Here is a 17,918-nt window from a genome sequence, read left to right as displayed (position 1 = left end):
ATTCTACAATATGTATGTATATAGCAGCCACATAGTATATAGCACAGGCCACGTAGTATTTGTCTGCTATATACTACATGGCTCCTATATACTACGTGGCCTGTGCTATATACTGTGTGGCTGCTATATACATACATATTCTAGAATACCCAATGCGTTCGAATCGGGCCACCATCTAGTACTTTTATAACAGGACTTCTTTACAATTTGTGTTTCAGATACCCCAGCCAGACTGCACCCAACCAGCAGTCATTGGGCCTCTGTCCCCCTAATGTGCAGGTGTACCCTAGGAAAGGTCCCAGAGTGAGCAGCCCCTGTGTGCACGGCCCTTGGCAGCTGGACCGATGGGACCCCGCTGTTTGCTGGAGCAAGTGGATGGCTGCTGAGCCAGGACAATGAAATAATAACAAAACCTATGTGACAGCAAGTTTCCAGACTGAAGAGCACCAGGCCGGCTGCATCCTGCACTGCTATGTACCTGCCAATAGTGCAGTCAGGCACCGTGCTGCATGAGGACATACACAAAAGTACCAAGAAAACGGAGGCTCTAGTCCATTTAATGCACTGTCTTCCATTTGTGTCCCCCTCAGAGGAGGTCACCCAGCTTTCCGGAGTCCTGAGTGGTAGCCCAGCAGGCTGCGGGATAGGACAGCTGGGTGCCAGCAATGCCGGAGGGGGGCTGGGAGAAGCCATGTGGGCACCGGCGCCCTAGGCTCTGCACACAACACACGCACCGCTGCGCACTGTCCCCGCGACCTCCCGTCTCACCTTCTTTAGGACGCCGGCCATGGCTGCTTCGCGCTGCACTGTGGGTAGATGACACTGCTAGACTGAAGCAAGCGATCCCCGAGCACGAGAACGATCATGTGCAGGCTCGGACGCGCCGCCGTCCGCCTCCTGCGTGTGACGTCATCACGTAGCTTTGCTTGATACTACAGTAGTGTGTGGTGCTGTACCATTGTACACTGGGAATGAAGCTCCTTGGACTCGTGCAGCGCTAATATCTGACTGCAAAGGAAAGCTGGGACGTGCCCCGCAGTAATGAGCAGTGTGTCACTGCACGGCAGTGCGCTGCTGGGCGCCATGTACTTGTGTAAGGGTATGTGTCCACGTTCAGGATGGCATCAGGATTTTATGCAGGTCAAATCCTGACCAAATCTGCACCTGTGGTCACTGGCAGGTCACCTGTGTTTTTTTCAGCAATGTAAGGACATGCTGCGTTCTTAAAAGACGTGCCGCATGTGCGTTTCCGCAGGTCTGCCGCATGCGTCTTTTACTGCATAGTGGAGACAGGATTTCATGAAATCCCCCCCACTATGCTGTAACATCTGGACGCTGCGTGTTTGACGCTGCAGCAAACACTTCCTGACCGTGGACACATACCCTAATACATCTCCGAGGGAATGCTGCCCACATACAGATGACCGTGCACTGGATACAGATGGCTAGGAGTCTGCCACCCGGGCACTATTTAACCCATTCATGACCGGAGCTTTATTGGTTTTGCGGTTTCATTTTTCACTCCCCTCCTTCCCAGAGCCATAACTTTTTTATTTGTCCATCAATATGGCCATGTGAGGGCTTATTTTTTGCGGGACGAGTTGTACTTTTGAACAACATCATTGGTTTTACCATGTCGTGTGCTAGAAAACGGGAAAAAAATTCCAAGTGCGGTGAAATTGCAAAAAAGTGCAATCCCACACTTGTTTTTTGTTTTGCTATTTTGCTAGGTTCACTAAATGCAAAAACTGACCTGCTATTATGATTCTCCAGGTCATTACAAGTTCACGCAGACCAAACATGTCTAGGTTATTTTTTATCTAAGTAATGTAAAAAAACGTCCAAACTTTGCTAAAAAAAACCAATTGCGCCTTTTTCCGATACCCGTAGCGTCTCCATTTTTCGTGATTTTGGGTCGGGTGAGGGCTTATTTTTTGCGCACTGAGCTGACATTTTTAATAATAATGGTGCGGATACGTTCTTTTGATCGCCCGTTATTGCGTTTTAATGCAATGTCGCGGCCACCAAAAAAAAGGTAATTCTGGCATTTTGAATTTTTTTCTCGTTACGCCAGTGATCAGGTTAATCCTTTTTTTTTTTTAAAAGATTGGGCGATCCTGAACGCGGCGATACCAAATATGTGTGGGTTTGATTTTTTTTTTTTATTGTTTTATTTTGAACGGGGCGAAAGGAGGGTGATTTGAACTTCCATACTTTTTTTATTTAAAAAAAAAACATTTTTTATTGACTTTTGACATGCTTTAATAGGAGACTTGCTTGGGAGACTAGAAGCTGCCACAACCCAATCTGCTATGTTACATACAGGCAACAATCTCTTCGCCTCTACAGCAGAATTACTTGCTATGAGCGCTGACCGCCGGGTGGATCTCTGTTATGACCCCAGTGGACAGGGTCTCAGAGGTACGTGTAAGTCTGCGAGATACAAAAATCCAGCTCATAGGGCAGTGGTAACTGGGTTGACCAAATATCTACTCCTAACACCAACACTAGAAGTAGCCGGGGATCATGCCTACGGTGATCGCTAGATGACTCGCGCCAGCCGGAGAATCTAACTACCCCTAGGAGAAGAAAACAAAGACCTCTCTTGCCTCCAGAGAAAGGGACCCCAAAGCAAGATACAAGCCCCCCACAAATAATAACGGTGAGGTAAGAGGAAATGACAAACACAGAAATGAACCAGGTTCAGCAAAGAGAGGCCAGCTTACTAATAGCAGAATAAAGCAAGATAACTTATTTGGTCAACAAAAACCCTATAAAAATCCACGCTGGAGATTCAAGAACCCCCGAACCGTCTAACGGTCCGGGGGGAGAACACCAGCCCCCTAGAGCTTCCAGCAAAGGTCAGGATACAGATTGGAACAAGCTGGACAAAAATACCAAACAAAACAAAAGCAAAAAGCAAGGAAGAGACTTAGCTTTAACAAGCAGGAACCAGGATCAGTACACAAGAGCACAACAGATTAGCTCTGATTTCAACGATGCCAGGCATTGAACTGAAGGTCCAGAGAGCTTATATAGCAACGCCCCTGAACTAACGGCCCAGGTGAGCATATAGGAGAAGACAGAAGCTCCAGTGTCAAATCACTAATGACCACTAGAGGGAGCAAAACGCAAATTCACAACAGATCTCACAGCAAGCAGGCACTGACAACCATAGGTGTCTCCAGGAGACCTCTGGCTGTCATGCAAACGAACCGGTGACCCGCGGTTCTGACAGCAGCATTTAATGGGTTAATATCTGCGGGTGGATGGCGATTCCACCCTCGGCTATTCCAGGCACATGCCAGCTGTTCAAAACCGCTGACATTTACCGGGAAAGATGTGGACTCACTGTCGGAGCCCACATCAAAAGGAGGGAATCCGACTTGGGCGTACTAGTATGCCCAATGTCGGAAAGGGGTTAAGGTTCCTGCTGCTCTCTGCACTCATTGAGGCTAAAAAAAACAGTGCATTGGAAGGTTGGAACAAATAGTTAACGTTTCGGTCCTATTTATTAGACCTTCATCAGAACTAGAATGGAATTCCAGAATCTGTCACAAGGGGTCAGCCTGATTGCTGTGTGGTATGCATACAAATATTTATTATATTGTTGGTAGGATACATTCTGATCATTGTATTGTTTCATATTGTTCATTCTGTATGTATCTATATTTTGAGTTCTCTAAATTTTAACTCGCCTTACCTTACCCTTTTCCCTGAGTCGCCTTGTTTCCCTTTTACCTTTTGCTTATCCCGTTATACTTAAAATTCGATAAACATAGTTGAAATAGAAAAAAAACTACCACTAATCAGTGCACACCCAGCACTTTGTGGCATTAAGATAATGCATTGCAATTGTTTAATGTATTGTCTAATCTATTTCGTCTATTTGATAAGTGGATATTTTGAGGGTGTGCGCAATACATCTTGTGACAGCCGCACCCGATTGACCTTCTTAAAGACACAAAGATATCGATGGGCAGAAGGTGTCCTGAAGCAGAGATGGCGTTCCAAGTGTTGAAGCTCGCCCTGTGTAAGCAATCGGTCTTGATCGCACCTTACTTCAGTAGGAAATTTGTGGTCCAGTTGGACACCTCAGGTTGGGTTGGGAGCCGATGAAGTAAATGAGAAGGAACATCCAGTCCTGTTGTCACTGATTCACACCGTGCTAACACCACTATGGCACGGATCGGGGGTGACCTTTGGACAGCACCCGGCTATCACATGTGCAGGGGGGCTTATCTTAGTTATCCCTCCACTGCTACAATGTGATGAAAACACAAACAAAGGCTATTGACCTATCAATTTACCGCAGGGGCTTATTTTAGTTATCCCACTGCTGCTACAATATCACGAACTGCAGGGATTTATGTATATCCCGCTTTACAGTTCAGGTTTGGACTTTGCAGCTCTCTGGCGCCCCCATTACCCTCAGATCTGTCTAGGTACTGCACCTAGGGTAATTAGTCGCCAGAAAGGCTGCCTGCTATGTACTGGCTATTGGGCACACTGCAGCGAGGGCGATATAACTACTCCCACTCAGGCAGGAACAATAATTGTCAACGCCACTGTCGCTACAACGACTCCCAAATGCACAGAACAAGTATGCTGCCACCAGCTCCGATTAAAAGGGTCCGAAGCCAACCAAATTCAGTAGTGCAATTCACTTCAGAAGACTTAGGGTACGTTTTAGAGCAGGAGAACAAAGCTAGTATTTTATATATTTTACTCCATAAAAGATTAGGCAGTGTTTATAAAAATTACATAACTCACAAACAACACCACCACCACATGTTCCGGGCGGTAATAGATTATTTCACATAATTATGGTAAGTCATAAAACCCCATGAGGATACTTTATCCAAAGGACACATCTGTTTGAATAAAACTCAATTCCACTAGGGAACAATGATGTACTAGTCCAACAGTCAATTTAATATACAAATCTTTATTGAAAATATTAAAACTACAGCAAAACCAGGTGTGTATAAATCACAACTTAAGACAATATATGCCTACGGCCCCACACTCCCCACTAATAACCCCTACCAAAAGTGCCATCACAGGCTATTCAATTATATGAAGCTGCACAGTGTCAGCCTAAATAGTAATGCCCCTGCACCGAATGCCTGTCACATGAATAACTCGCTGCAATATATCCCAATAGAGACCTCATGTGAAAATCACAAGCTCTTATACACTCACAGCAAGGTGCAGAGTAAGCAGCAAACTTGGGGTACCAGGGGGGTGTGCGCCCGCCCCAATGCACGTTTCGGTCCTTTCTTCGTCAGGGGGCACACACATCCCCGGGTCCCGTGCATTAAATACCTCAGTTTCCCACATCACCTCCAATGCCGTGCAGTGGCTTCTTCCCGGATGTGGCGTCACTGCCGGAAGTGACGCGCGCGTCTTCATAGCCACCGCGACGCCACGGGGCATCGGCGTCACACAGTACCGCGCATGCGCTGCGTATAGACGCCGGGTGCACCGGAGAGTATAGACGCCGAGTGCACCGGAGAGTCCACGGAGCCACCGAGACCGCGTGTGCAGGCAGGGGCGCACCATCTCATGGTGTATATACAAAAGGCAGCATTAGCTGTGAGGACACATGCACATTGAAAACAATTCCACGCCACTTTAACCCCTTAAAGGGAACCTGTCACCACGTTTTTGGAAGATGGGATAAAAATAGCGTTAAATAGGGGCAGAGGTGGGCGTTACATTAGTGTGTGTGTTATGCGTTTATTACCCACCTAAGTTGCCGAAATAACTTTGCAAAGTCTCCGTTTTCGCCTGTCAATCAGGCTGGTCAGGTCGCATGGGCGTTGTCTTCCCCCAGATTTGGCGTAGTTTTCCGTTGGTGGCGTAGTGGTGTGCGCATGCCCAAAGTCCGGAATCCTCTTCCAGGGGATTTAAAATAGCGCGGTGTTCGTTATTGCATTGGTGATCGGTGGGCGCGGCCATCTTCCTTTTTCCGCGCGTGCGCAGAAGCGGCGCTCTGCTGGCCGCGGCTTCAGGAAAATGGCCGCCGCGATATCCATCTGCGCACGCGCGGCATCCCGCGGCCATTTTCCTGAAGCCGCGGCCAGCAGAGCGCCGCTTCTGCGCACGCGCGGCCAAAGGAAGATGGCCGCGCCCACCGATCACCAATGCAATAACGAACACCGCGCTATTTTAAATCCCCTGGAAGAGGATTCCGGACTTTGGGCATGCGCACACCACTACGCCACCAACGGAAAACTACGCCAAATCTGGGTGAAGACACCACGCCCATGTGACCTGACCAGCCTGATTGACAGGCGAAAACGGAGACTTTGCAAAGTTATTTCGGCAACTTAGGTGGGTAATAAACGCATAACACACACACTAATGTAACGCCCACCTCTGCCCCTATTTAACGCTATTTTTATCCCATCTTCCAAAAACGTGGTGACAGGTTCCCTTTAAGCCCCGAGGGTGGTTTGCACGTTAATGACCGGGCCAATTTTTACAATTATGACCACTGTCCCTTTATGAGGTTATAACTCTGGAACGTTTCTACAGATCTTAGCGATTCTGACATTGTTTTCTCGTGACATATTGTACTTCATGATAGTGGTAAAATTTCTTCGATATAACTTGCGTTTATTTGTGAAAAAAACCGAAATTTGGCAAAAATTTTGAAAATTTCGCAATTTTCCAACTTTTAATTTTTATGCCCTTAAATCACAGAGATATGTCACGCAAAATACTTAATAAGTAACATTTCCCACATGTCTACTTTACATCAGCACAATTTTGGAACCAAAATTTTTTTTGTTAGGGAGTTATAAGGGTTAAAATTGACCAGAAAGTTCTCATTTTTACAACACCATTTTTTTTTAGGGACCACATCTCATTTGAAGTCATTTTGAGGGGTCTATATGATAGAAAATACCCAATTGTGACACCATTCTAAAAACTGCACCCCTCAAGGTGCTCAAAACCACATTCAAGAAGTTTATTAACCCTTCAGGTGTTTCACAGGAATTTTTGGAATGTTTAAATTTAAATGAACATTTAACTTTTTTTCACACAAAATTTATTTCAGCTCCAATTTGTTTTATTTTTACCAAGGGTAACAGGAGAAAATGGACCCCAAAAGTTGTTTTACAATTTGTCCTGAGTACGCTGATACCCCATATGTGGGGGTAAACCACTGTTTGGGCGCATGGCAGAGCTCGGAAGGAAAGGAGCGCCATTTTACTTTTCAATGCAAAATTGACTGGAATTGAGATGGGACGCCATGTTGCGTTTGGAGAGCCCCTGATCTGCGTAAACATTAAAACCCCCCACAAGTGACACCATTTTGGAAAGTAGACCCCTTAAGGAACTTATCTAGATGTGTGGTAGATGTGTGGTGAGCACTTTGACCCAACAAGTACTTCACAGAAGTTTATAATGCAGAGCCGTAAAAATAAAAAATCATATTTTTTCACAAAAATAATCTTTTCGCCCCCCAGTTTTTTATTTTCCCAAGGGTAAGAGAAGAAATTAGACCACAAAAGTTGTTGTGCAATTTGTCCTGAGTACGCTGATACCCCATATGTGGGGGTAAACGACTGTTTGGGCGCATGGCAGAGCTCGGAAGGGAAGGAGCGCTGTTTGAGTTTTCATTGCAAAATTGACTGGAATTGAGATGGGACACCATGTCGCGTTTGGAGAGCCCCTCATGTACCTAAACATTAAAAACCCCCACAAGTGACACCATTTTGGAAAGTAGACCCCCTAAGGAACTTATCTAGATGTGTTTTGAGAGCTTTGAACCCCCAAGTGTTTCACTACAGTTTATAACGCAGAGCCGTGAAAATAAAAATTCTTTTTTTTTCACAAAAATGATTTTTTAGCCCTCAGTTTTGTATTTTCACAAGGGTAGCAGGATAAATTGGACCCCAATAGTTGTTGTCCAATTTGTCCTGAGTACGCTGATACCCCATATGTGGGGGGGACCACTGTTTGGGGCGCATGTTAGAGCTCGGAAGGAAAGGAGCGCCATTTGGAATGCAGATTTAGATGGATTGGTCTGCAGGCGTCACGTTGCATTTGTAGAGCCCCTGATGTACCCAAACAGTAGAAACCCCCCACAAGTGACCCCATATTGGAAACTAGACCTCCCAAGGAACTTATCTAGATGTGTTGTGAGAACTTTGAACCCCCAACGGTTTCACTACAGTTTATAACACAGAGCCGTGAAAATAAAAAATCTTTTTTTTCCTACAAAAATGATTTTTATCCCCCAAAATTTGTATTTTTCCAAGGATAACAAGAGAACTTGGACCCCAAAAGTTGTTGTCCAATTTGTCCCGAGTATGCTGATACCCCATATGTTGGGGTAAACCCCTGTTTGGGCGCACGGGAGAGCTCGGACGGGAAGGAGCACTGTTTTACTTTTTCAACGCAGAATTGGCTGGAATTGAGATCAGACACCATGTCGCGTTTGGAGAGCCCCTGATGTGCCTGAACAGTGGAAACTCCCCAATTCTACCTGAAACCCTAATCCAAACACACCCCTAACCCTAATCCCAATGGTAACCCTAACCACACCCCTAACCCTGACACACCCCTAACTCTAATCCCAACCCTAAATGTAATCCAAACCCTAACTTTAGCCCCAACCCTAACCCTAACTTTAGCCCCAACCCTAACCCTAACTTTAGCTCCAACCCTAGCCCCAACCCTTTCCCTAGCCCTAACCCTAATGGAAAAATGGAAATAAATACATTTTTTTAATTTTATTATTTTTCCCTAACTAAGGGGGTGATGAAGGGGGGTTTGATTTACTTTTATAGCGTTTTTTATAGGGGATTTTTATGATTGGCAGCTGTCACACACTAAAAGACGCTTTTTATAGCAAAAACGTTTTTGCGTCTCCACATTTTGAGACCTATAATTTTTCCATATTTTGGTCCACAGAGGTCTTGTTTTTTGCGGGACGAGTTGACGTTTTTATTGGTAACATTTTCGGACATGTGACAGTTTTTGATCGCTTTTTATTCCGATTTTTGTGAGGCAGAATGACCAAAAACCAGCTATTCATGAATTTCTTTTGGGGGAGGCGTTTATACCGTTCCACGTTTGGTAAAATTGATAAAGCAGTTTTATTCTTCGGTTCAGTACGATTACAGCGATATCTCATTTATATAATTTTTTTATGTTTTGGCGCTTTTACACGATAAAAGCTATTTTATAGAAAAAATAATTATTTTGGCATCGCTTTATTCTGAGGACTATAACTTTTTTATTTTTTTGCTTATGATGCTGTATCGCGGCTCGTTTTTTGCGGGACAAGATGATGTTTTCAGCGGTACCATGGTTATTTATATCCGTCTTTTTGATCGCGTGTTATTCCACTTTTTGTTCGGTGGTATGATAATAAAGCTTTGTTTTTTGCCTCGGTTTTTTTTTTTTTCTTACGGTGTTCACTGAATGGGTTAACTAGTGGGACAGTTTTATAGGTTGGGTCGTTACGGATGCGGCGATACTAAATATGTGTACTTTTATTGTTTTTTTTTTTATTTAGGATTTTTTTTTTATTTCTTTTTTTACACATGTGGAATTTTTTTTTTTTACTTTGTCCCGGGGGGGGGGGGGGGGGGACATCACAGATCGCTGATCTGACAGTTTGCACAGCACTCTGTCAGATCAGCGATCTGACTTACAGCGCTGCAGGCTTACCAGCGCCTGCTCTGGACTCGGAAGTAGTCCCTGCAGGACCCGGATGCAGCCCCACGGCCATTTTGGATCCGGGGCCTGCAGGGATAGGAGGTAAGAGACGCTCGGAGGTCTCAGGGATGCCCGCTAGGAGCCCCCTCCCTGCGCGATGCTTCTCTATACCGCCGGAACACTGCGATCATGTTTGATCGCAGTGTGCCTGGGGTTAATGTGCCGGGGGTGGTCCGTGACTGCTCCTGGCACATAGTGCCGGATGTCAGCTGCGATAGTCAGCTGACACCCGGCCGCAATCGGCCGCGCTCACGGGTGGAGATCGCATATGACGTACTATCCCGTCGGGAATTAAGGCCCACCCCACCTCGACGGGATAGTACGTCATATGGGATTAAGGGGTTAAACAATACCATGGCTGTGATGGTGGCCTTCTCAGGGTGAAAGGAATTGATATGGTGGAGGTGAGGAATCGGAAGGGTGATATTTCTAAGAGATTGGCCCAGTTGGAGTCCAGATAGATCTTGACCTTAGGCACCCTGTACCCAGCTGGGTTAAATAAGAACTTGAGTTATGCTCCGTTTCTTTGATTATCTGTTTGAACATCTTACCAAATGTATGATTTTGACTTTGAGTACAATATTGCTTTTAACTATTTTAATTATTTTATGATCATGATTTTAATTTATCTTTTTCCTGTGTCCTGTACAGTTCCCTTTAGGTGATAATAAAATGTATTGACTCCTCAAGCCGTAGTCGATGAATGGATCTAAATATCTGTGTACTTCTGAGCAACAAATATGACAACATCGGCAGTAGCGTCTTACCACATTTAAATATGTTAATGTGTTGTATTTTATATTATGTGGAGATAGATATGGATATGGCAGGACATATGTACTATGTGAAACGAGCATTGTAATTATGGATATATAAAGGGATAAAGTTGTACTGCCGCTTATACTGCTATAGATGATAAGATGTTCTAGATAATGCTGCCTTTTGTATATACACCATGAGATTGTGCGCCCCTGCCTGCACGCGCGGTCTCGGTGGCTCCGTGGATTCTCCGGTGCACTCGGCGTCTATACGCAGCGCCGCACATGCGCGGTATTGTGTGACGCCGATGCCCCGTGGCGTCGCGGTGGCTATGGAGACACGCGCGTCACTTCCGGCAGTGACGCCACATACGGGAAGAAGCCGCTGCACGGCATTGGAGGTGGTGTGGGAAACTAAGGTATTTAATGCACGGGACCCGGGGATGTGTGTGCCCCCTGACGAAGGAAGGACCGAAACGTGCATTGGGGCGGGCGCACACTCCCCTAGTACCCCAAGTTTGCTGCTTACTCTGCACTCTGCACCTTGCTGTGAGTATATAAGCGCTTGTGATTTTCACATGAGGTCTCTATTGGGATATATTGCAGCGAGTTATTCATGTGACAGGCATTCGGTGCAGGGGTATTACTATTTAGGCTGACACTGTGCAGCTTCATATAATTGAATAGCCTGTGATGGCACTTTTGGTAGGGGTTATTAGTGGGGAGTGTGGGGCCGTAGGCATATATTGTCTTAAGTTGTGATTTATACACACCTGGTTTTGCTGTATTTTTAATATTTTCAATAAAGATTTGTATATTAAATTGACTGTTGGACTAGTACATCATTGTTCCCTAGTGGAATTGAGTTTTAGTGTTTATAAAAGGCATATAAAGATGTTACAATATGAGACAATTTAACGTATGTACAGCAATTATAAAATAAACAGGGATTAAAGAAAGATAAAACTCACATTTTTCTTAAGTAATTTCAGGCTAACCAGGCTGGTAGGCGGAGCCAAATGTCCCAGTTCATCAGACATGACCTGCTGTAACAGATCCTCAGGCAAGACTGAAGGTTGGGCTCACTGGCAGTCACTTATATCTGCAGGCTTGTGACACCACGAAAGGGGCTGAGTTACCATTTCCCTCCCCTCTCCTCAGATTTACAGTTTGTACCAACAATACTTGTAATTCTCATATCTTAGCTTGAGGACATGTCAGAATCACAGCACACTCATCATTCCTCTTATTTTAAAATTGGCTTTCTATTGATGCCAAATTTGTCCTAGTTGTTTAACACGGTTCCGGAGAAATCCGCACTTTATACTCATTGTGTTTAGCTGCTCGCGCTTATAGAGTTTGACAGATCTACCAATGGAAGTTAGCAATATATACTCCTTATTTTCCTAGCCCAAATCGGTGGTCCAATAGCTTATTATAATAGAACAAAGAACCTCATGTCTTTTGAGGGAGACAAGACCAGTTTCAGCTGGTGCTAGATGGGAGGATGGATGAGTAAGTTGCCCAGAGCCTGGAATTTGCAGCTAGAAGCAATAAAACCTCTTCTACACACACACAGCCAGCAGAAACACAGAGAGAAGGGGTCAGAGCCCACAGTATGTGTGCTAACAGGGAAAACTAAAAATCATATTATACATTATCATCACCCCTGTATTTAAGTAGAAAACACTCCTGTGAGAAAAACTATGCCATTGTAGAGAAAGAATGCTTGGCCATCAAATGGGCAGTTTGACACCCTGAGGCCTGAAGTTCAGTCTAATGTCCAATAATGCACTACTGAGATGGATGAGGGAAAGGAAGGAGAAGAATGCCCAGGTGACTAGGTGGTTTGTAAGGCTCCAGGACTTTCATGTGGAGCACATGCCTGGGAAACTGGACGGTAACATAGATGCCCTGTCTAGACTTCCCAGTCTGGTGACTGAAGATGCCAAAACCCCTGGCTTTGGGCACAGGGGGGTATAGTGACAAAGTTACTGACAAACTACTGGAGGGTAGATGTGTATCACTAAGGTTATTAGCTTCAGTGATATGAACCTAGAAAAATGCTCCTGCACACTTAAGGTGCCTTCACACTCAGCAACTTTACAACGAGAACGACCACGATCCGTGACGTTGCAGCGTCCTGGTTAGCGATCTCGTTGTGTTTGACACGCAGCAGCGATCTGGATCCCGCTGTGATATCGCTGGTCGGAGCTAGAAGTCCAGAACTTTATTTGGTCGTCAGGTCGGCGTGTATCGTCGTGTTTGACAGCCAAAGCAACGATGCCAGCAATGTTTTACATGGAGCTAACGACCTGTGAGAACGATAAGTGAGTCACCGTTATGTCACAGGATCGCTCCTGCATCGTTCTGGAGCTGCTGTGTTTGACATCTCTACAGCGACCTAAACAGCGACACTGCAGCGATCGGCTCGTTGTCTATATCGCTGCAGCATCGCTAAGTGTGACGGTACCTTTAGTGCGGATAGGGGTTAAACAGCCATGTTAAGGGCTAGGTTTACTAAACAATGAAGAGCTGGTGGTTGTCTGTTCACCATATCTCCACCCCACAGCCTTCTGGCTCATTCAATGTTTTGTGTACCTGGAGATAGGAGCTTCATTGCTGTGTTTACTTTGAGGATAAGGAAAGTTGAGCCTTTTGTTTGTTCCCTGATAAGGGTGGATTCCTGCAGCAACATGGACTGTGTAATTTCTTTTTGTTTTCCCCTTAAGGCCCCGTCACACATAGCGATTTACCAACGATCACGACCAGCCATACGACCTGGCCGTGATCGTTGGTAAGTCGCTGTGTGGTCGCTGGGGAGCTGTCACACAGACAGCTCTCTCCAGCGACCAACGATCAGGGGAACGACTTCGGCATCGTTGAAACTGTCTTCAACGATGCCGAAGTCCCCCTGCAGCACCCGGGTAACCAGGGTAAACATCGGGTTACTAAGCGCAGGGCCGCGCTTAGTAACCCGATATTTACCCTGGTTACCAAAAAAAACAAACCGTACATACTCACCATCTGATGTCCGTCAGGTCCCTTGCCGTCTGCTTCCCGCTCTGAGTGCCGCCGTACAGTGAGAGCAGAGCGCAGCGGTGACGTCACTGCTGTGATCTGCTCTCACTGTACGGCGGCGCTCAGTCAGAGCAGGAAGCAGACGGCAAGGGACCTGACGGACATCAGATGGTGAGTATGTACTGTTTTTTTTTTTTTACTTTTACGCTGGTAACCACGGTAAACATCGGGTTACTAAGCGCGGCCCTGCGCTTAGTAACCCGATGTTTACCCTGGTTACCAGTGAAGACATCGCTGGATCGGTGTCACACACACCGATTCAGCGATGTCAGCGGGACCTCAACGACCAAAAAAAGGTCCAGGCCATTCCGACACGACCAGCGATCTCGCAGCAGGGGCCTGATCGCTGGTACGTGTCATAGTTACATAGTTACATAGTTATTAAGGATGAAGGAAGACTGTAAGTCCATCTAGTTCAACCCATAGCCTAACCTAACATGCCCTAACATGTTGATCCAGGGGAAGGCAAAAAAACCCCATGTGGCAAAGAGTAACTCCACCATGGGGAAAAAAATTCCTTCCCGACTCCACATACGGCAATCAGACTAGTTCCCTGGATCAACGCCTTATCAAGGAATCTAGTGTATATACCCTGTAACATTATACTTTTCCAGAAAGGTATCCAGTCCCCTCTTAAATTTAATTAATGAATCACTCATTACAACATCATACGGCAGAGAGTTCCATAGTCTCACTGCTCTTACAGTAAAGAATCCGCGTCTGTTATTATGCTTAAACCTTCTTTCCTCCAGACGTAGCGGATGCCCCCTTGTCCCTGTCACCGGTCTATGATTAAAAAGATCATCAGAAAGGTCTTTGTACTGTCCCCTCATATATTTATACATTAAAATAAGATCACCCCTTAGTCTTCGTTTTTCCAAACTAAACAGCCCCAAGGGTAATAACCTATCTTGGTATTGCAGACCCCCCAGTCCTCTAATAACTTTGGTCGCTCTTCTCTGCACCCGCTCCAGTTCAGCTATGTCTTTCTTATACACCGGAGACCAGAACTGTGCACAGTGTTCTAAGTGTGGTCGAACTAGTGACTTGTATAGAGGTAAAATTATGTTCTCCTCATGAGCATCTATGCCTCTTTTAATACATCCCATTATTTTATTTGCCTTTGTAGCAGCTGCCTGACACTGGCCACTGAATATGAGTTTGTCATCCACCCATACACCCAGGTCTTTTTCATTGACGGTTTTGCCCAGAGTTTTAGAATTAAGCACATAGTTATACATCTTATTACTTCTACCCAAGTGCATGACCTTACATTTATCCCCATTAAAGCTCATTTGCCATTTATCAGCCCAAGCTTCTAGTTTACATAAATCATCACACATAGCGAGATCACTACTGAGGTCGCTGTTGCGTCACAAAACTTGTGACTCAGCAGCGATCTCGCTAGCGATCTCGCTATGTGTGACGGGGCCTTTAGGCCAGAAAAGCCATGTTTATGTTGCTAACTCTCTCCTGGTTTATGCTGTACCTTAATAAGCAAGTGGAAAATTTAAAGAGACAGCGTTCCTGTGTCTACCTCTATGAGCAGCCGAGTGAGCCGATCTCCCACAATATATATACAGTATATCTAATATATAATTGCCTAGAATACCACTTCCTGCAATTTGTGCCAACTTCCGTGGCTTTGTCCGGAGCTAATGTCCGGAGATAATGTCCGGAGACAATGTCCGGAGCTAATGTCCGGAGATAAGTGACGTCACCAGTGTCCTACACCCAGGCAGAGCACAGGGGCCCCAGGCAGCATATGGGGCCCCAGGCAGAGCACAGTGGCCCCAGGCAGAGCACAGGGGCCCCAGGCAGCATATGGGGCCCCAGGCAGAGCACAGTGGTCCCAGGCAGAGCACAGGGGCCCCAGGCAGAGCACAGTGGCCCCAGGCAGAGCACAGGGGCCCCAGGCAGCATATGGGGCCCCAGGCAGAGCACAGGGGCCCCAGGCAGCATATGGGGCCCCAGGCAGAGCACAGTGGCCCCAGGCAGAGCACAGGGGCCCCAGGCAGAGCACAGGGGCCCCAGGCAGCATATGGGGCCCCAGGCAGCATATGGGGCCCCAGGCAGAGCACAGGGGCCCCAGGCAGAGCACAGGGGCCCCAGGCAGAGCACAGGGGCCCCAGGCAGCATATGGGGCCCCAGGCAGAGCACAGTGGCCCCAGGCAGAGCACAGGGGCCCCAGGCAGAACATGGGGCCCCAGGCAGAGCACAGGGGCCCCAGGCAGAGCACAGGGGCCCCAGGCAGCATATGGGGCCCCAGGCAGAGCACAGGGGCCCCAGGTAGCATATGGGGCCCCAGGGAGAGCACAGTGGCCCCAGGCAGCATATGGGGCCCCAGGCAGAGCACAGTGGCCCCAGGCAGAGCACAGGGGCCCCAGGCAGCATATGGGGCCCCAGGCAGAGCACAGTGGTCCCAGGCAGAGCACAGGGGCCCCAGGCAGAGCACAGTGGCCCCAGGCAGAACATGGGGCCCCAGGCAGAGCACAGTGGCCCCAGGCAGAGCACAGGGGCCCCAGGCAGAACATGGGGCCCCAGGCAGAGCACAGGGGCCCCAGGCAGAGCACAGGGGCCCCAGGCAGCATATGGGGCCCCAGGCAGCATATGGGGCCCCAGGCAGAGCACAGGGGCCCCAGGCAGCATATGGGGCCCCAGGCAGAGCACAGTGGCCCCAGGCAGAGCACACACCAAATCGGAGGCTGAGGGGCCCCGCCAACCAAATCGGAGGCCGAGGGGCCCCGCCAACCAAATCGGAGGCCGAGGAGCCCCGCCCACCAAATCGAAGGCCGAGCGGCCCCGCCCACCAAAGCGGAGGCCGAGGGGCCCGGCCCCGCCCACCAAAGCGGAGGCCGAGGAGCCCCGACCACCACATTGGAGGCCGAGGGTCCCCGCCCACCAAATTGGAGGCCGAGGGTCCCCGCCCACCAAATCAGAGGCCGAGGGGCCCCGCCCACCAAATCGGAGGCCGAGGGTCCCCGCCCACCAAATTGGAGGCCGAGGGTCCCCGCCCCGCCCACCAAAGCGGAGGCCGAGCGGCCCCGACCACCACATCGGAGGCCGAGGGTCCCCGCCCACCAAATCGGAGGCCGAGGGTCCCCGCCCACCAAATCGGAGGCCGGGGGTCCACACCATCCAAATCGGAGGCCGAGGGTCCCCGCCCACCAAATCGGAGGCCGACGGGCCCCACCCACCAAAGCGGAGGCCGAGGGTCCCCGCCCACCAAATCGGAGGCCGAGGGTCCCCGCCCACCAAATCGGAGGCCGAGGGTCCCCGCCCACCAAATCGGAGGCCGAGGGTCCCCGCCCACCAAATTGGAGGCCGAGGGGCCCCACCAACCAAATCGGAGGCTGAGGAGCCCCGCCCACCAAATCGAAGGTCGAGGGGCCCCGCCCACGAAAGCGGAGGCCGAGGGTCCCCGCACACCAAATCGGAGGCAGAGGGACCCCGCACACCAAATCAGAGGCCGAGGGGCCCCGCCCACCAAAGCGGAGGCCGAGGGTCCCCGACCACCAAATCAGAGGCCGAGGGTCCCCGCCCACCAAATCGGAGGCCGAGGGGCCCCGCCAACCAAATCGGAGGCCGAGGAGCCCCGCCCACCAAATCGAAGGCCGAGCGGCCCCGCCCACCAAAGCGGAGGCCGAGGGGCCCAGCCCCGCCCACCAAAGCGGAGGCCATGGGGCCCCGCCCACCACATCGGAGGCCGAGGGGCCCCGCCCACCAAATCGGAGGCCGAGGGTCCCCACCCACCAAATCGGAGGCCGAGGGTCCCCGCCCACCAAATCGGAGGCCGAGGGGCCCCACCAACCAAATCGGAGGCCGAGGGGCCCCGCCCACCAAATCGAAGGCCGAGGGTCCCCGCCCACCAAATCGGAGGCCGAGGGGCCCCGCCAACCAAATCGGAGGCCGAGGGGCCCCGCCAACCAAATCGGAGGCCGAGGGGCCTTGCCAACCAAATCGGAGGCCGAGGAGCCCCGCCCACCAAATCGAAGGCCGAGCGGCCCCGCCCACCAAAGCGGAGGCAGAGGGACCCCGCCCACCAAATCGGAGGCCGTGGGGCCCCGCCAACCAAAGCGGAGGCCGAGGGTCCCCGCCCACCAAATCGGAGGCAGAGGGACCCCGCCCACCAAATCGGAGGCCGAGGGGCCCCGCCCACCAAAGCGGAGGCCGAGGGTCCCCGCCCACCAAATCGGAGGCCGAGGGTCCCCGCCCACCAAATCGGAGGCCGAGGGTCCCCGCCCACCAAATCGGAGGCCGGTCCCCGCCCACCAAATCGGAGGCCGAGGGTCCCCGCCAACCAAATCGGAGGCCGAGGAGCCCCGCCCAACAAATCGA

The 17,918-nt window shown here is 49.2% G+C and overlaps 1 protein-coding gene across 1 annotated transcript in view; it reads right to left on the bottom strand.

The window, feature by feature from the left end:
* The window catches only part of NDUFA5 (NADH:ubiquinone oxidoreductase subunit A5), a 36,513-nt gene extending 35,630 nt beyond the window's left edge, over positions 1-883 (bottom strand). The window contains exon 1 of the mRNA XM_077264938.1: positions 769-883. Coding sequence (XP_077121053.1) covers positions 769-789 — 21 coding nt within the window. The 5' untranslated portion in view covers positions 790-883. The remainder of the gene's footprint in view (positions 1-768) is intronic.
* Between the last annotated feature and the right edge of the window lie 17,035 nt (positions 884-17,918).

This window comes from Ranitomeya variabilis, chromosome 5 (assembly GCF_051348905.1).
Source record: "Ranitomeya variabilis isolate aRanVar5 chromosome 5, aRanVar5.hap1, whole genome shotgun sequence".
Lineage (NCBI taxonomy): Eukaryota > Metazoa > Chordata > Amphibia > Anura > Dendrobatidae > Ranitomeya > Ranitomeya variabilis.
Note: the sequence above shows the minus strand (reverse complement) of the source record. Positions and strands in the feature narration are given on the sequence as shown.